Source organism: Amphiura filiformis, chromosome 11 (assembly GCF_039555335.1).
Source record: "Amphiura filiformis chromosome 11, Afil_fr2py, whole genome shotgun sequence".
Classification (NCBI taxonomy): domain Eukaryota; kingdom Metazoa; phylum Echinodermata; class Ophiuroidea; order Amphilepidida; family Amphiuridae; genus Amphiura; species Amphiura filiformis.
In genome coordinates, this window is record NC_092638.1 from 64,591,934 (window position 1) to 64,612,803 (window position 20,870).

General features: G+C 38.0%; 1 protein-coding gene across 1 annotated transcript in view; it reads right to left on the bottom strand.

Annotated features, from left to right (window-relative positions):
* Positions 1-745: 745 nt before the first annotated feature.
* The window catches only part of LOC140165150 (protein NipSnap homolog 2-like), a 42,935-nt gene continuing 22,810 nt past the window's right edge, over positions 746-20,870 (bottom strand). Inside the window, 7 exon segments of the mRNA XM_072188591.1 lie at positions 746-6,125; positions 11,192-11,258; positions 11,260-11,276; positions 13,343-13,437; positions 14,299-14,330; positions 15,163-15,303; positions 19,930-20,000. Of these exon segments, the coding sequence (XP_072044692.1) occupies positions 6,061-6,125; positions 11,192-11,258; positions 11,260-11,276; positions 13,343-13,437; positions 14,299-14,330; positions 15,163-15,303; positions 19,930-20,000 (488 nt within the window). The 3' untranslated portion in view covers positions 746-6,060.

Consider the following 20,870-nt stretch of genomic DNA (forward strand, 5'->3'; position numbering starts at 1 on the left):
TCAGTAGATAGCAACTATTTACTACTGCAGCTGTCAGTAGATAGTAACTATTTATTGCAGTTTGTCTTCAGTAGATAGCAACTGTTTATTATTACCAGTCTTAAGTAGATTGCAAGCATTTATTATTAGCCGTCTTCAGTAGATAACTTTTTACTGCAGTTGTCTTCAGTAAATAGCAACTGTTTATTATTACCTATCTTCAGTAGATTGCAAGCATTTATTATTAGCTGTCTTCAGTAGATAGCAACTATTTACTGCAGCAGTCTTCAATAGATAGTAAGCTGTCTTCAGTACTTCTAGTAACTATTTATTATTAGCTGTCTTCAGTAGATAGCAACTGTTTATTGCAGCTGTCTTAAGTAGATAGCAACTATTTATTGCAGCTCTTCAGTAGATAGCAACTATTTACTGCAGCTGTCTTCAGTAGATAGTAACTATTTATTAAAGATGTCTTCAGTAGATCTATTATTAGCTGTCTTCAGAAGATTTCAAGCATTTATTATTAGCTGTCTTCAGTAGATAGCAACTGTTTATTATTAGCTGTCATCGTCTGCTCCCACTATAAACACCCTTGATGTATTATCACATATACATGTTCTTTCAAATCTAGCCCGATTTGATTCTTTGAAAACCCAGAATATCCCAAGAAAACCTCCTGTTGTGAAGCTTATTGGTCTATTTGAACACCTGGATGGTGCATGAGCATTCAAACCAACCACTAACTAAATTCAAGACAAAAACAACATCATTTCTGAAATCATTTTATTCCACACAAAAATATTGCATTTAAAATTAGAAGACAGATCCATGTTTCATAATTTTCTTTGAAAAAAATCAAAACATAGTATTTTAACCAATCAGACTTTTACGTATATCTACTTTCAATACCATAACATGTTGTATGACTAGTCCAAAACAACTCGGCTTTCTTCACTCTGAATCCCACTGATAATAGTGATATCTTCAGTACAAAGTCTGAGCCGTACCGTATTCCAAAAAGGGCACACACACAAAAAAAAATGTGGACAAATTCTCGATTCCTACCTTCCTACATGTGAATAAAAGACTTCACGAAATCACCCAAATTATGACAGAATTGTTAATTTTGTTTATCATGCAATCCTCTAACTATGATCTCATTCCCAGAGTGTATGCGGCTCAAACACGAAAGTACAGTATTAGGAACAGCATGAATGCGGGTGGGAAAGATACTATTCTCTTTGTAGAAATGTGGAGCAAAGTACCCATCTTATTTAATACAATATCAATCGTTCATGGCCCTTGTGTGAGGATAGGAAAGAAAAGGCCAAGAAGTTTGGAGCTAGACTACTAATGTGGATTTTTATGGTACAGACACATCAAGCAACAAAATAAATTATTTTCTGGCAACTTTGAAGCTGCTGTTTTTGTTTCATTACATGAAGACATTAATTACACAACTACATTCTTTTTGTGAAGGTGGGTCACATAAATCTTTACTATGTCGGCGATGACAACATTTACATCTTGGAATCAGGGAGATTTCCTACAGCAATCAGAGAGATTTTCAGAAATAATGTAAAAGTTAATAGTTAAATTAAAAAAAATCTTAACCAGGGAGATATTAAAGGAGTATTTCGTAATCCGCTTTTTATTTTTCAGTAGATATTCACGAAAAAAAGCCTTTTCCAAAAATTTCAATTAATTCTGATTTTGCGTTTGGGAGTTATGCATGATTATGTGTATTACACTGCTCCATAGACAATGTGTTGTAATTTCATTCTGGTGTACCAGAACGTAATTCAAATTTCACAACATTTTTGCTGAACGAATTAATCTGCAAGAAATTTTTAGTACATAAACATTATGTAGTCAGAGGTTTCCAGTGATATAAAAATCTCAACTTTTTTTGAAAAAAATGTGGGATGATGCTGTGGAACATGAAATGCCCTTTTTAATCAGGGAAATTATATTTGTGAAGAAATAGTTTTAGATTCCAATTTCTTATTATTCTTTTAACACTTTGTTTCAATGAGTTGCTGATAATAACAAAAAGATAAACAATGTTATTGAAATGAAAACAATAATAATGTGACCAAGAACAAAGAAACAAATTTGATCCCTTTCTCCATGCCATTTACTCCCAAGACGGGTTTAGCTAACGTACCATTTCATACAGTACTTGATACAGGGCATATTAAAAGGTACCTCATGTCAGCTACAAGAATTCGGAGTTCGAGTAAATCAAACCAGCAAATTATAATGAAAATAATAAAAACACCTCGTTATAAATCGGTATAAATTTCGTTATAAATTTGGAACTTAACGATGCTTTTTTTAAAGCAATGTATCATTTTAAAGCCGGTTTCTTTCTCTTTTCATTACAATACAAATTTCAATTTTGAAAAAAAAATGAAGACATGAAATAGCTTTCATTGTACCCCGTCACAATTAATGAAAATATACAAAGTTATACTCAATATTAAACAATACATGTAAATTAAAATCCAACTCTTACATATCCGTATAAATTAAACTCCCTTATATATATTGTGCGTATTCATGAGGTACGTAAGTGTTGGGTTACAAAAACAGACAATTAAAAAGTTTGTAACTTTCTCAATAAACACCTTTCCCAACGCCACTGGTCGTAGTGGCATAATCAGGGGGCAAGGTGCAGCTGTGGGATGCTGCCTGCTGTAATTGTTACATGCATTTTTAGCCCATTTTCATCAAAATTTGCCTTGCTAAATGCTTGAAAGCTAGTCCTAAACCTTAAACATCATTTTCCGAGGCACGGAAGTACACCAAATTGGTGTTTATGACCTTTGACATTCTTTTTGTGGCGAGTGACATGGTCTTTCAATTCACGCCGAGTGTCCTTGACAGGCTTGACTATGCTTCAGTGGTCATGAAAGAATTCAAAAGATAACCTCTGCCCCAATAATCCCAAGCTATTGTCTGAAACTGCACTTCGGAAGATGTATGGTAAGAACTCAGTCCTCAAATGATAGTCATATATCGACCAAAAGATAAGTGACTGACTATCATTGAGGACTGAGTTCCGCAGTCTACTTGAAAGCAGGGGCGCTGCAAGTGGGTGGACAGAATGGACAAAGTCAAAGGGCCCGAGCAAAAGCGAAAATGAAAGGTTAGGGATAGGGCTTATAAAACGGGATGTTGAAATAACCCGCACTGCTCCTTGTCCATGCCCCCAGGCTTTGCTACACCCCTGCTTGAAAGTCCCCTCCCCCTTTCTGGAAAAATCTCATCACTTCCCAACCAGCCAGATATGTTACAAGGATTTGAGCAATTAGTACGTTCACTGAGCAAGTTGTTGATGATAACAACTCAATCTTCAGAATTGTAAAGGAACAAACCAAAAGTTTGATGATGTCATATGAACAAAATTCTTTTGTTGGGGAGGGGTCAAAAAGTCTGATTACATTTGTAAAAATTAGTTAAAATATTGGTCAAAGGTGATCTTTTGGGTTGGAATTTTCAACATTTTAAACTCATTAGAGAAAGGGAGGGAGGGGTCTATCTCCTACGGAAATTACTTTTGTTTATGGGACGTCATCAAATTTGGTTTGTTCCCTAATTCCCACAAGAGGTAAATATTTGCAGAATACAATCAAATGAATATCGATTTTGAAATTTGAAACATCCTTTTTTTACATGCAACTGGTAACTTTTCAATACATATGAATTTCCGATTAATCCGTTTCTGATTATTTATTTATGTAAAATAATAAATACCACAAGATATCTTACCCTTCCCAAAATCCTTAGCAACAGGATACCTCACCTCATTTCATTAAATGACCCTCCGATTACTTTGTACAGGTTCCATTTTGAGAATAGACTGACTAAACATCATGGGTCGATAGTCAAGAAATTAATGTAATTTGCAAGCTCTGGATGCGCTCTGTTCATTGAGGTACCCTTCGTCACTATCAACCCATGTTGCACTAGATAGCAAATCAGTATAAAAATGAAATGAGAGAAATGCATTATGGGAAGTATAAGATAGCTTCTCTGATAAATACCTGTATTAAGGGGATTATCAGCTATCTGCCAGATAAGAACACCCTCAAATTCATTAAAATCAAAGTTTTTGCATTTTGGAACAAGCATAGATGTGCTTAAGAAAGTGAACAAATGGAAAACATGAAAACAATCTGATAAACAAAATGTAACATCATATCTCAGAATGAATTGAAAATACTAGTTTGCGTCCAACATCACCTGTTAATCAAACTCAGAAACGATTTGCTTACGATTCGTTATGATTGAAATAGCGTGTCCTATGGTTAATTTTACACCTTCAAACAATACAAACTGTCTTCACAGTTGGCTCTTAGTAATTGGAAACTTCCTGACTAATTAGAAAGCAGGTGTTAACTCAACTATGCCTAGAAAAGTTGCTTTTGCCTTGTAAAAGTGCCATCATTTTCTGCAATTCCCTTTCTCCGATGAAGGCACTAGATGAATCAACATTCCTTATAACACGCTACTAACCAATTAATGGTTGTAGGGAGTTTGATTGACAGTGACATCAGATGCAAACTAGTCTTTTTTAATTCAGCTTCAGATTATAGCAGTCAACATTGGGATGAAATACAATGGATGAAATATTTAAACATGACATTTTATGATCAACCTGGCCAATATATACTTGTTGGATATCTTTTTGTGGTGCAGTTAGGCAAAATATTTTGTACACAAAATATCTGATATTCCCTTTAATTAGATAATGCCCACAATCTTGATCTATTTACATTCTATTTCTAACCACCATAAAACACTTGTATCAGTGTTATTATTGATTGAATAAACAGGGTTTTTTTCAAATGGTTTTACAACACTAAATACATTCAACCGTTACTTGGCAGAATCTTGGTGGGTCTAACCTGAATTTTTAAAAAAAGGCTTCACTTCTGTGTTTGTTTATAAAAGTTGCACAAAATAAACGAATGTAGTTTACAACTGATAGCTCACTTGTTCACCTCAAGTCAGTAGTGACGTCAATACCAGGGATCAAAATACACGGGGCTAAGGCCGATTCGCCCCCAAATTTCCCAAAATAGCCCCCTTGGAAAAAAATTGTCAATGGCAAAATACATTACATGAAGGCCATTTTTCATGGAATCTGTCACAAATAGCCCTCGTAATCAAAAAAGTATTTTGTGGCCTGGTCAATGCTTTTCCGTGGATGTGCTGCAAGCGTACTGACTAACCGCCCTGTATGTGTGTGTGAATGCTCTATGCTATTAACTTAATATGTGCGATTTGATACTGCGACCTGTGAAATACACACCTATGGTGATCACTACTGAACATGAAGCAACCCAATGTATAGGTTTGTGTCTAACGTCATCATTTTTGCATAATGCTGACTAACAGATTTATAATTGTCCCTCGCAGATGAGAAAATATACAGACCATTCCCCAACATGCAAAGTCCCTGTGCTTTGTATGTGTCTCCTGAGAAGTTGGTTTGTGAGTTGCATACTTCTTTGGCAAAAAATTGTGGATACCACTCTTTTCATAGACTTATGGACAACCTTGGAAACTATAATCTTCACACTGAAAAAAAAATGAAATCACCCTCCCTCACATGGCTGTACACTTCTTATCATGATGTATTTCTTTCAACTAACAAATCTGATTTATTCATAACTTTAAAATGGTTGGTAAGCCCTAAAATAATAAAAATTGTAAATTGATGGCTTGTGTGAGTTGGGTTACATTTTTCAGTTATTTTTCAAAATGCACAAAAAATTCGTGTTTTTTTTACCCCAATCCCAAATATTGTTGTCCTCCCAGCAATTAGGGTAGTTTGTGTTATGTTAATATAACAATTTTTTCTTGGCCTAATTACAAAACATTCTTGCACCTATTTTCAAACAAAATTATTTATTATACAGTTAGTTAACAATCCGTAACACTTGGTGACTCGATACTATCATTCAATATGTTCTTCTTTGCAAACAATGAATTTCGGTATAATTCATGTGGATTTTGGTCACCCTAGATGATAATGGTTTCTGCACACGCATGGTATTAATGGTTGATGATTTACTTCATGGGAGAACATGGCAGAGGTATCATGATGCGACTATCCATCTTACGAATCAGAGGTACTGAAACAAAGCAAAAGTTAACAAACAAAATAAGGTTAAATTAAACCGACATTATTTACTTTATCCATTCCTCATGCAGTGGCGTAGCATCATAGGGGCACAAAAATTCAGAAAATCTCACAGGAAAATGACAGAAAAACAGCTTGTGCCACCCCAATCAGACCTGTTGCCCCCAAATCATTCGGTGCCCCCCCCCCCCATAGGATGACTCACACTACACCACTGACATCATGTGAAAATAAACAATGGCATAAGTTAAGAAACACAAACAAGGCGGTTCTCGAACCACGAGTCTCGCCTACTTTCGCAACCGCTTGCTTTTGCAATTACTTTTGGTAGAGGTAAATGAATGTGGCAGTTATCAGCTAGGTACGATTATCTGGCTGATGGTGACTGTACCCACCAAGTTTCATGCCCATGCAACAGTTTTTACTAATTTGACCCCTGGTGGCCCTGAAATGACCTTCCAAAACTTTGGCTCTAAATGTTGACTGTACCCACTGAGTTTCATGCCCATACAACAGATTTTACTCATTTGACCTCAGATGACCCATGATGGCCTCGAAATGACCTTCCACAAAATTGGCTTTAAATGTTGCCTGTACCCACCAAGTTTCATGCCCATACAACAGTTTTTTACTAATTTGACCTCAGATGACCCCTGGTGACCCCAAAATGACCGTCCAAAAAATGTTGACTGTACCTACCAAGTTTCATGTCCTTACGACAGTTTTTACTAATTCGACCTCAGATGACCCCTGGTGACCTCGAAATGACCTTCCGAAAATTTGGCTTTAAATGTTGACTGTACCCACCAAGTTTCATGCCCATCTGACAGTTTTACTAATTTGACCTGAGATGACCCCTGGTGACCTCAAAATGACCTTCCAAAAATTTGGCTTTAAATGTTGACTGTACCCACCAAGTTTCATGCTCATCCGACAGTTTTTACTAATTTGACCTCAGATGACCCCTGGTGACCTCAAAATGACCTTCCAAAAATTTGGCTTGAAATGTTGACTGTACCCACCAACTTTCATGCCCATCGGACAGTTTTACTAATTTGACCTCAGATGACCCCTGGTGACCTTGAAATGACCTTCCAAAATTGGGCTTGAAATGTTGACTGTACCCACCAACTTTCATGCCCATACAGACAGATTTTACTAATTTGACCTCAGATGACCCCTGGTGACCTTGAAATGACCTTCCAAAAATTTGGCTTGAAATGTTGACTGTACCTACCAAGTTTCATGCCCATATGGCAGTTTTACTAATTTGACCTCAGATGACCCCTAGAGGACCTCAGTGACCTTGACCCACTAACCAATACAAACCGGTTTTGTCTCGGGTCAAGATGCACCCACCCACCAAGTTTGAGAAACGTGCGACTCCTAGTCTCCGAGAAAAACCAAAACTTTAATCAAATTTGTCACACACACACACACGCACGCACACACATACATACGGAAAAGTGATTATATAGTCTCCTGCCTTATCAGGCGAGACAAAAATGAATATAAATTTTTTTTTTTAAATGTAAATATTTATATAGCGCTTTATGCCGTAAACAGCCTCAAGCGCTTTACATTTAGAATATGTCGGAACCATGTTTGCAGCCTTCAATTGGCGCAGTTTTCATCAGTACAACGACTGTGACAACCCCTAACAGCTTCCCATTGCACCTGGGTGGGGTAAGGCAAGGCGCCTTGCCCAAGGCGCAACACGGTGGTGGGACGGGGACTCAAACCCATGCACATCAAGCAAGCTCTCAGATTATGAGTCCAAGGCCGTAACCACTGAGCCACCGTGCCCTCATAGGTTAACAGTGTTTAAAATATAACTACAACACAGTGGCCTATATGTGTAACTATGCATAACTCACAACAAATTCAAAGTCTGAATCAAACAGAAATGTTGCAAATAAGCTTTTTTGTGGATATCTATTAGAGCCTATTCTAGAGCTAGAATTAATATTCATAAATATGCAAATAGCATGCCACAAAACTATACAGCACATCAGGCCACCATATCCTATCACCATACGAGTTTGATATAATATTGGATGGCTGAGCATGATACCATAACATATCGGATGAGTCATAAAAATATCGGACGAGCCAATGGCGAGTTCGATATTTGTATGACAAATCCGATATGTTATGGTATCATGCGAAATAAGCCATCCAATATTATCATTATTAGGTTTTCTTAACTCCTAATAACCCTGAAAACATAATAATGAAGTTGATCGGTTATTGCGTTTAAGCTGCACAGTGGATTAATGGTTTTGCTTCCGCCCAGACAGACAGCCAAACAACCAGGCAACCATCTGGGCAATAACATAAGCTCCACATACCATCTGGGCAATAACATATGGCGGCAAACTAAAAGTGGATGCTAAAATCACGAAATACCCCTTTATACTAAAAATAGAAACAAATATAAAATATCTTTTTTGCATAAATTTCATCTGAGCTTCCGACACATCACCCTTGTACAATTATATGCTTTTAGGACTAACTTAGCTTGCATGAATCACTACTGCAACTAACAACACATACTGTATACCATTTTTCACCCTGATGTGACAGTGACGTCAGTGCGAATATCATTGGGTGCAGCTTATAGCTAGCGTTCGCTCAAAACGCTACCGTGCACACACATGCTGATAGATACCGCATAGATGCGTACGTAAACAGCTGCCTCAAAACGTTGACATCACTGCTACATCTGGGTGCAAAATGTTATACCAACCATGAAATAAAACGAAAGTAAAATAATTGGTAATCCACAAGAGTGCACTCTTCTTGAAGAGGAAGACAAGGATGACAAGGAGGGTGTGGTGTGGGTCGAAGTGGTGGTATGAGGGGTGTAAAGAAGGGGGAGGTATCATTTATACTTTTTTAACTACACTGTTTATCAGAAAACTTTGGCACCTTTTTTGCAATTCAGAGTGTAGCCTGCCTAAACACAAAAGTGAGGTTCTAACTGGCTGATTGAATTGCCTGACATGAACCATCGGCACATCGCTGAACAATTGGGGTAGCGTTGTGTTACCTTGACGAGACCTACTTTTTTTTACACCATAAACTGGGGGCGCACATCAGGAAGTGCCATATTTGTTTGGTGCATTACAGCAACTTACCAGAATAAGCTGCTATGCATTCATCCGTGGGGGTGGTTTGGGGTAAGGGGTGTGGAAAAAAGAGATATCTACTTGTTAGAACACGTCTCACCAAAGAGGCATGGAGATCAAAGGATCAGGACAAGTATGAATGAGCACAACAAAATACGCACATATATCACAATAAACCTTGAGAGGAAACAAAGTATAGGGCGCAAAATATTTAAGGTACCAGTTATGTTCACCCCTGTATATCCTAACGAAAGACATATATGTCAGAATTGGAACCAACAGCCAATAGCTGCATCTTTTAGCTTGGAGTTAAGGCCTCATTCGTTGAAATTGTTCAAGAAATAAAGACACAATGATTCAAAAACCCAAGGAAGGTGTAAATTCAAAAATTGCAGTTTGTTCCATTGCATGCACTTTTGATTTGTACACAAAGCGTTCTCAAAAAAGAGAACTATTGCTGTGGTTTTCATTGATTAAAACAAGTGTCATGGTTACATTGATTAGAACATACAAGTGCAACGTTTGATTTTGTTCCTTCATTCTACATTCTACAGGATTTTATGGGTAGACAACCTATGTACAGTTGTATCGCGCCCATCTTGTCCTCTTGAACCTAGAGGGTTGAGTGCAGATATCAGAACTGGGGATGATCCCCCTTCTCTTTTCGAATAGCTCTGACACTTTAACGTGCACAGGGATTAATCCTCCTAAACATGGGACCAACGGCTTTACATGACTTCCGAATCACGGACGTCGCACATACACTACCTATATCTGCACGTGCTAAGCAGTGTATGGGGGCGAGAAGAAATTCGTCAATTAAATTCTGAAATTAAATTACTGAACTTAATTGAAAGATTCCCGACCATATTGGAACTTTTTGGGAGGGAAGAGAATTTTCACCTAAGGCAAGGCTCGAACCCTCGTCGATCGTATCTCCCGGCCGGCCGGCAGCGCAACGCCTTAACCGCTCGGCCATCTCTTAGATTTTAGATCCCTGTTTCTTTAAATCTCAACCAATTTCAACAAATGAGGTCTTAAATCAGAGCTAAAAAAACCAGGCATTAGCTTGTTTTAATTCTGACATATAAAAAAACAGGCATTAGCTTGTTTTAATTCTGACATATTTGTCTTTGATTAGGATATACAGGGGTAAACATAACTGGTACATTAATTCTTTTGCGCTCTGTTATAGATAATTGGAAGTCCAATCGAGTGCACTCTTCCTTAAAGCTGAGCAGGATGAAGAGAAGGGCAACAAGCAGGGGGTGTCGGATGGTTGGTGATTACAGCGTTGAAGTTGTGATATGAGAATGGGGTAGTATTATTGATAGCTATCAACTACACTACAAGATTCCTATTGTGGCCGCCTGCACAGGTACACCATCGTCAAGGTACCTGACTGGTAAACAAAGAGTACCTACACAGTACCAATGGTGCTACTGCACAGGACCAATCAGCAGTGGTGCTGCACTGATACTACACTGGTACTCCCTTGGTACTGTACAATACCAACCAAGTACCTTGGAGATGTACCTGTGCAGGTGGTCCAATAGGATTTGTGTAGTGTAGCAGCCAGCTTTAAGATTGTAAACTACACTGTTTATCAGAAAACTTTATACATTGTGTTTTGGGGCTAGTCCATTTGTAATCTACATTCCCCATTTAGAAGATTTAGCTTGAAGTATTCCACAGAGGGAGTATGGGTTTCCAATAGAATAGACAATTGGGTAACTTCCATTTGTAATACTCACTTCAGTTGTGGAAGATATTGGCAAAGCTATATACAGGAGAGTATGGATTTCAAAATTAACTCCAGCCAATTCAATTTGAAAAACATACTCCCTCTGTGGAAGACTTTTCTTAAATCTTCCATACGGGTAAGACATATTTAAATGGAATAAGCCTTTGTGTACAGATAACTTACCAGTATAAGCTACACATTCATCCCAGCCTGGTTTCCTCCATGATGACTCACGGATCTGTTTGCGTAATCTCCAGATTTTTGTATGCTATAATGAGCTTAAAATAAAACAAAAATAAGTTTTTAAAACTTAACTTTTACTAGTTATTGCTATATCTTGAACTTTTCTGCAGTTTAACAACCCTTTTGAACTTCAAGGTTATGATTATTGTACTTCAACTTGCCCCGGAGGATTCTGTGCCCCTTATCATAACTAGAACTGTAAATACTTAAAATGTACACAGATGACTAATTCCTTCTATTTCATAGCAGACAAAATTAGATCAAATTAAAAATTGGAAGTAACCTCCAATAAGATTCTGTACTCCTGCCCCTCCCAAGTAAAAGTATCTGCTTTGCTAATTGCCAAAGTCCCCGGCAAAGATAAACTTGGAAAGTTGCGTCTGACATTTTGTCAATCAGACTGATTACGCTGTACTGCGTAGGTCAGCAACAAATCACTTTGTGTCTCTGCCTGACGGCAGACACAACATTCTGAGTTTAGCTCTGCCAGTGACTATAGACGAATCCGATGAGCCACATTCCTACACCTCACTAGCGGCCATAGCTGGGGGCCATCCATCCATTTTACGCGACGTCAGTATCATAGGCGTGCAGCGTTTACCGCTCCCGTGATGCGGCAAAAGTGCTACGCGCTATGATACGCTCGCGATAGTGGGCGTCTTGGATCGCAATCCAAACGAACTAAGCTAGTTTGGCGCGGATAGCCCCCAGCTATGGCAGACTTAATCTGACCATCACTTGGCTCGTCGGATTCATCTATAGCTAATACTGCCTTTTACTTTTGGGGCAGACCGATTCAAAATATTTGCCGCCCAAATCAAACTAGTATCTGCTATCATAATACTATTTATGGCGTGTCCGTCCGTCCGTCTCTCTGTCCGCGCGCTATCGCGTCCGCGCGGTTCGCATTCGAGCGGTGCACAATCGCGTGCTCGCTGGGCGCTATGGCGTAGTAACAACGCGGAGTGCCGCAGTGCGTGCATCGGAAAGCATTAGGCCTACTTTCAACACATATTTCAATACGGAACGCGTGCATTGGCCTATTTCAGCAGAACATGACTATTCCCAAGGTCCTCCAGAATGGTTAACATTATGATAAAAATAATCTGTTAATAAAATAATCAGGTAAGGCCTATAACCCGTAATATTAGGCCTTATTGGGTTGACATTTCTCCCGATTGAACTACTATAGGTCAGGGAAGCTATATGGGTAACGGGTGTGGGGCAATTAGAGACAGGCCTATTACGAGAAGCGCACAACCCGAGAACCGCGAAATCTAGTGTTATTTATTTGTAGATACAGCATTTTTATATTGTGGGCAGACTGATTCAAATACTACCCGTCTCCCAAGCAAGAAGGCGGTAACTGTTTTGTAATTTGTTCACAGATACTACCTTCCCAAGATAGCATTTGAATGCCTCATCCAGGGAGACCACCAAAGAAGTGGACAGACTGTCTGCTACTAGTAGCCGACTGCAAAAGAACTTACAGCAGATATAATTACAGACAGAATTTAACAGACTTGTTTGCGTCTGACGTCCGTGTCAATCAAACTCCTTACGACCCTCGACTGGTTGATAGCACGTAAAAAGAAGGTCAATTCGTCTGGTGTCAATCAGAGAAAAGGAATCGCAGAAAATGGCAAAAAGAAAGAGAGTTTCCAAGTATTAAGACCTAACTTTTGAGATGGTTTGTATATTTGAAGGTACAAAATTAACAATAAAGCGCCTTGTTTTACCGCCACATTCAGCAACTAGTAAACAAACCGTGCTTGAGTTTGATTGACAGATGACATCAGACGCAAAGTCTTTTAAATTCTGTCTTCAATTATAACAGAGCAGTTTTGGCAGGACATTGTGATGCGGTTGCTACCACTCAACCCCCAATTTGGAGTGAACGGCATAGGTCAAGGACTGAAGAGGGCAGACTCTCCCAGCACAGAGAGAGAGAGAGACAATTTTTGTGGTAAATGCCAAGAACCTCACCTTGGTTATGTGAAAGGCTTTTGTTGGCTTATCAGTCCCTTAAAGAACATAAAGAATGCAATAAACTTCTTTCACAAAAGCAATCAAAACTTTAATATAACTTACCCCATAGATGATGTACAAGGTACAAGTCACCTATTTGTGTGAAAAACCCAGCCACATTTTCATCGCCTTCTCGTCTAGCTTCAATACCTTTAGCCCTGTATACAGTAAAGAGGTAGTAAATGCACACTTTGGTTACATCTTGAAAGCACTGTTTGCAAATGTTTTTTTTCTAATCGGGAGTAGGTACATGCATGTTAGAACATGGAACTTGAATAAATTAGGGAAAGGCAACCGGAAATGACGTAACAATTCAGATGATTTGTCATAGGTGTGGATGGTGTTATTCTGTGTCGTAATCCTTCAGAACAAAAATACATAAGTTAACAGGTTTACAATTTTAAATTGTATGTCCAGCATACAATATATTCTGTAGTAAATTGATGGAATGTGACGGTGATTGTTGAGGTATTATATGCTTGATAGAATTAGACCAATTAGACTTTCTAACCAGCTAGTATTCTCCTCCGCTGTCAGTGCGATTCCAGTCACTCCACACAGTGTGTTGCGAAGGCGGAGAAGACTAAAGTTTGTTCAGCTTATATAAGGTGGAAAAAATAAGACTCATAGCACTGTGTATTGATATAGAATTGCGTGCACGCTGTTGGTCGCAGTGCGTACGCTTATTGTGCATTGCGTAATGCGTGACTGGCAAACGCTTATGTAAATTTACGCGAGCGTGAGTTGGGACTTTATTGCCTAGCGCAGTAACAAAAGCTGAATAATTTCCGCCTTATATAAGCCGAACAAACTTTAAAGCTGTGCTGACAAACATGCATGCATTAAAAAATGATGTATCTTAGGTCCAGCATTGTAACCGCTTGACCCGGCATTACTCTTATGAACTCTCACCCTCCTGGTTATAAATTTACTAGTGGACACGTAAACAAAACAATTCCAACCCAAAAGTTGATGACCCATTATACTGATCAATACATTTATGTGATTGTTTTACTTACCAGTTATTTGCCCATTCAATAAGTGTTCCAGGCTGAAATAAAAGTGAAAATAAGGCAGTAAGTATATAGAGCAATCGATACTGAGCAACTCATAATGGTTATAGGGATCAGGGGTCCATTTCACTAAACTTTACGAAGCTGTGTAAGTCTCAAAATAGTTTGATGACGAGTCGTAAGTTCCATTTCACTAAACTTGCTTACGAATGGTAGGGATTTACTACAGGGACCTTTCATAAAGTTTAGTGAAATGGACTCCAGGAACATTACTTCTTACAACTTGTTTTTGTTTTGGTGGGTCACACCCCTCCCCCGACAGCTAACAATACAACCATGGAAGAAGAATAGAAATGGAATTGCAACTCTGTTCGTCGATGTGAGGTCAGCGATCGTCACGCTTGCAACATGTGGACGTAGATGGCAGCAGCATTTTTCTTTAATTAGCATAAGTCTCCACAGCACTACGCATATTTTTTTACGTAGCTTTTAGTACTATCGTGGTGGCAGCAGCATTTTTCTTTACTTTTCCAATATGGCGCCGCCCATGATGGACGCCATTTAAGCGCAGAGTAATACACAGGGAAAGCCGACGCTGTCGCCACCTTTTTGTATTGCGCTAGTATATGAGTTGCAACAGCCTGATACAACTCACTCCAAGATGGTATGTCCTTATTACTTCATCCAGATTACCTGGTTCTAGTTTTGGTAGCTAACCCCCAAGGTAACTAACTGACATGGCAACCTACCTGAAATGAGAGCACCTTTAATACTTCATAGAGATTTGTATCGATTGTCTGGTTCGTGTTTTGTTGCCCCCCCCCCCCCCACCAAAACAAAAACACAAACAAACTGACAATAACAACTCACCCTGAGATGGTAGCTCCTTAGTTCATAGAGATTGCCTGGTTCACGTTTTGGTGGTTCACCCCAGAATGCAAAGGGCAATAGGAGGGAGTTGGTTCTGTCTGTTATCATTTCAGATCTCTGTCGCTTGTAATCTAAATATTCCTGTATAATATCAAACACACACTGTATTTATTAATATGAGAACTATGGGTGAATTCTGGCAAAATTTTTCATAACAAAGCAACTTAAGTAAGACTCAGATAAGACTCTCATTTACTTGAAATTAATTAAAATTACCACTCCAAGGAGTCTTTACTCAGGCCTTGCCGTTTGAGGCGAGCGATCGCTCTCGCCGCCACCGCTTGCCCAAACTCGATTTCTAGCGAGCGATTTTCCACTCGCCATAGACATTTAATATCACTCGCCGCGCATCTCCCAAAATCTACCATCGAATCAACCAATTCAGCATTTAATCGATTTTGTCCCCTCCAAGCGGAGAAAGTCAAACATTTTAGCGTGCTTCCCATGCATTTCAACATATATGTATAGATACCGTTTTAAGACCAAAGCTTTACTTGATTATACCCAAATAAGTGATATTTGTAAAAATTCGGCCATTCGCCTAGCATCATGCTAGCGAGTGATTAACCACTCGCCTTTAAAATCTAGATGGCAAGGCCTGTTTATTTTTTAAACACTGTTCATGCTGTGACATCAACTGGGCCCAATGTAGCTACAATCAACAAAATTAATAGTTGGCACACCTTGACAATAAGTTGGAACTTTTCATTGCTGCTCTGATAGTTCAGTGAAATTAGTATAACTACAAAATGTATGTTTGATGAGAAGTACATACCTTCTCCTTTCGCCTTCCCTCCCCCCATTCCCCCTCAATCAATGTTGGGGAGACTGGAGAGCCCAATGGAAAAAGTGCTTTCATCAACATTGAACTGGGGAGAGGGGTGGCGATTTACATTTAGTATGCCAGAGTGTGCCAACATTAATTTCCTTGATTGTAGCTATCTGCAATGTTAAGCCTAACTGATGTCATGCAATCAAATATGGGTAAAGGATACTTCCCAGTTTAAAAGCCTTTTTACCATAGAGCAATATGCTTTGAGAAGTCACATATCAGATGATATCCATGCTTCTACTTGACACTTTCCTGATAAATCTCCCAATACAGAGATTTTGCATCCATAAGACTCAGGGAGTGGGTTACTAAAATTTGGGACTCTTGGGAAACCTGACAAACCATTTTTCCCAATTATATTTAATATTTTAATGATAATGATAATAACAGCTTAAAACATTGCATTTTGCACCAAACCAGCCACTAACCTTGCTATCTTAGTCTAACCTTGCTATCCTAGTCTACCTTGTATTATCTTCTATAAAAAATTTTGTACTTTTTTGAAAATTATTTTCTGTGTTGTTAGTTGCGTGATACATTCTGATTGACTATGGTCAACGTTTTTATATTTATATGTAATATAAATATGTTTGCTTCCTGCAGGTGGTCTAAAATCCACATAGCTGCCAACATTGGAATATGTAAATGCAAAAGATTTCTGCAAAGTGTAAAAAAAGCTTAGGATGTGGCATTCTTGCGCCAAGGGCAGCAGCCCTTGCGGGATCAGCGCCCCTGGATGTTAGCCTTTTGAGGCCCTTAAAAATGCCTTTCCAAGGCTACTCAACCCTAAAAGGACAGAACAGTGGGTGTATAATTGATTTTGTTTGGATTTTTTTAGCCTGATGGCTGTAAATGCAGAAGATTTAATATGTTTTGCAGAAGACAGAAGATTGTCAGCAAATGAGGAAGTCTTCTGCAGGATCAAGAAGGGTTAGCAGCTCTGAATCCAAGATGCGAGACACAGAATATTTTCTTTTTTGTGTGGGGTGTGTTTGAAAGCATTAGTAAACAAGGATACAGACACAAGAATCTAGTATGTAACAGCGGACACACATGAAACATGGACGACCACTGTTCGTGAATGGTGATCATAAAAACAATGAATGCAGATGGATGTGTAAGGACAGTCTGCACTTGGATAGTGACAAGTTAAAGATCCACAGTAAGATGAATAAAACTGAAAAATGTTGCCAGTGTTTGCGCATTGTGGGTGCAGTGTATTGCAGATCTTTTGGAAAGGTAAATATTGATTTTTAATGTGGTATTGGTTTCATCCCATTGGTTTCTATGAGAAAAATATTTTGAAGCCGGTTTTCTTCTGAATTTCATGAACAAAAATATAGGTTCTTCCGGATTTCTGAAATGTAAAAAACAAAATGCGATAAAATTGCTTCCCAAAAGAAATATATGTGCCCTACAGGAAACAAACTTGTTTGTTGTTGTTGTTGTTTAGTGTTAGTGTCGTATTTCTGGTGTAATTGTTTTTATCTTCTTGTTGTGGAATCATATTCCCTATTTCTTGCATGCATGTTGTCCCTACATATTCCTAGAGGCTAGTTCAACATTGCTGTACCTTGTGAAACTGCAAAATGAAATAATGAACATAACATCAGTATATTCACAATTGAACAAGTGAACTATGTTATTGTCAATCACTTACTCAGTATAGAAGTACAGACAGTAAAAGAACTAAAGGACCACTTATTTTCATCCCTGTAATATCCTAAATAAGAACTAGCAGCCAATAGCTGCATCTTTTAGCACAGATTTAATTAAGACCTCATTCGTTGAAATTGGTCAAGAAATAAATCCCAAGGAAGATGCAAATTCAAAAGCTGTAGATTGCCATTGGATGCGCTATTGATTTGTACACAACACATTCTCGAACAAGAGAACAAGCACCATGCTTCCATTGATTAGAACATAAAAATACAGCTTTTTGATTTAGTTCCTTCCTTGCGTTTTCGATCACTGTTTCAACAAGGTCTTAAATGCGTGCTAAATGATACAGGTATTGGTTGTTTTAACATTGACATATTTGTCTTTCTTTGGAATATACAGGGGTGGACATAACTGGTACCTTAATTCTTTTGCTCTCTGTAGTCCGAAGATATCTTGAAAGATGAGGGCAGGTTCATTGACATATGCCTGAACAAATACTTTAAAATTGGCACTCTGTTTCAAAAAGGTCGCCAACCCCTGGTTTAAGGGATCTAGAATGAGCGTTTATTGCGTTTCGAGTAGTATTTTTTGTGGGACATGAGAGCACCTCAGACCTATCAATTGCATTCTGAATCTGAAGCATGTCTTTCTGATATCAAATAATTTTCATTTTTGAAAATCACAATATAATACAAATTTTATGAAAAATTATAAAAATTTGATATTTTTCAAATTTTTGATATATAACAGTCCTCGAAGTAAATTATATAAATCTAATGATATATTCTTAAAGTGTATGTGGCTGGGAGGAAAAGCCGATGGTCAATTGAAAATTTTGACATTTCATATTGAAGATATGGATTTTTTTCCAAAAAAGACCTAATTTTTTTGGTGTTTTGGGAAAAAAATCCATATCTTCAATACGAAAGGTCAAAATTTTCAATTGATCGTCGGCTTTTCATCCCACCTACATACTCTTTAAGTATAAATCATCAGATTTAGTAAGTTTACTTAGAGTACTGTTAAATATCAAAAATATCAATTTTTAATGATTTGCCATAAAATATGTATTAAATTGCGAATTTCAAAAAATCAAAATTATTTGATATGTGAAAGACATTCTCCGTATTCAGAATGCAATTCGATATGTCTGATGTGCTCTAATGTCCCAAAATAAATACTGTCCAAACGTTCATACCCCAGCCCTTAACCAAAAGGGAAGAAATTTCTTATGTATTTTGAGTCCTGATGTGGAACTAAGTAAACCAAATAACATTAATGTCTGACTCATGTAACCTAATAAAGCAATGCAAGACAGGATTAAATTTAGACTAGGACAAACCAGACTACCATTCTGAATGAAGCAAAATAATAAACCATGAGCCTGATAAACATTATCAGTGCATGCTTGTTTACAAGCTGCATGTGCTGTGATTACTGCACTGATAACAACCCCTACAGTAAGTGATATACATTCACAACCTTTGTATCTTCTTGTTTATACCAATATGAATTTGATTTTGACCTTCACCCAAAGATGCTATAGTAATACACTAGATTGGTCTGTACTCTACATGTTATGTCGTTATAAGTTTGGCAGACAGCTGAATCTGGATTTGTCTTTTTGATAAATTCATGTTATGTATGAATTATTTTAAACAAGGGATCAGGCGCTTTAGCTCATTTTTTAATGGCGTTCAGCGTGATAAGTGAAAGAGGGCGGCAAACAAGGTTAGGTATAAATGGTGCGGCGCAGTACAGTCGACGATGATCACCATTAAAAAATGATATTCTGCCCTCTTGAGCTAAAGCGTTGATCCCTTGTTCACTAATTCAAAATAAATTCATGTGTAACATGAATTTACCAACAGACAAATACGGATTTGGCTGTCTGCCAAACTCATAACGATATGATTGCAATATGGCCGACTTCCAATAGTACTGGCATGGATCTACACAAATTCCAACTTCTCCTATCTTGATTTCTCTGCTTAACCCCCTGAGCACTACCTGCCAATCAAACATTGCCTCTGATTGGTCAATTATGTGATATCTTCACTTTAATCACCAATCAGAACGGAGCTTTGCAGATAATTCACCCCAATTTTTTTGCGTGGTGAAATTATTCTGACAATGTTGCTGATTGGTCCAATCGATAATGAAAACTTCTTTTTGGCCAATCGGCAGGTAGCTCTGATGGGGTTAATACTGACCTTATCTTCCCATAGGTATTCTGACATTTTCTTGACGGCATCGTATCCTTCTTCATAGTACCATATGTGAACTGAAAACACAAGAAATAATAAAACTAGAGTCAACAGACGCTGAATACAAGTTTAATTTGACCCTATAACTTGACCCCTGGGTTACGGATGGGGTCAACTGCTCTTGCATTGTGCTTAGGATGTCATAAGAAATATTCCTGGTGAATTTCAGCTTAATCGAACTTATACATGGATTTTGATTTTTTTAAATTTTTGATTGACCTTTTGACCCCCTTAATGACCTTTGACCTCAATGAAAAAAAACCCTTATATACACCGACAAAATGCATTGTTCCAATTTTAATTTAAAAATTCTACTATGTTTAGTTGTTGAGATAAAAATTCTTTAAGTTATTTAGCTAAAAACTGGAAGTGACCCCTTAATGACCTTTGACCCCCAAAATAAAAATACCATACATACATCAGGTAACACTGATTCATGTATGATGGTTATATTACTCTGGTCTGTCTACATTTTGAGACAAAATTTTTTTATCATTTTTGATAATTTTGGTTTTTGACCGGAAGTAACCCCTTAATGACCTTTGACCCCGAAACTGTAGGCATCCTAAAGACCCTGGCTAGTAGCAATGCATGTGTGCTAATGGCGACTCTCTGCTATGTAATTTGTAAAGACAGTGAATTTTTGAATATTTTTTAGACTTTGACCAGAAATGACCCCTTAATGACCTTTGACCCCTTATCTGAGCACACCCTATAGACACCGACTAAAGTCGAGTCACATGGTATAACCATGTCCTCATCGCATGAAATTTGTGGAAGGAGTAGCATTTTTTGTGAAATCACATTTTTGACTATTATAGCTAGGTCAAAGGTCACAGCGAGGTCAAAGTCAAATGGAAGGTTTGGCCTAGCTCAATGGTCATTTG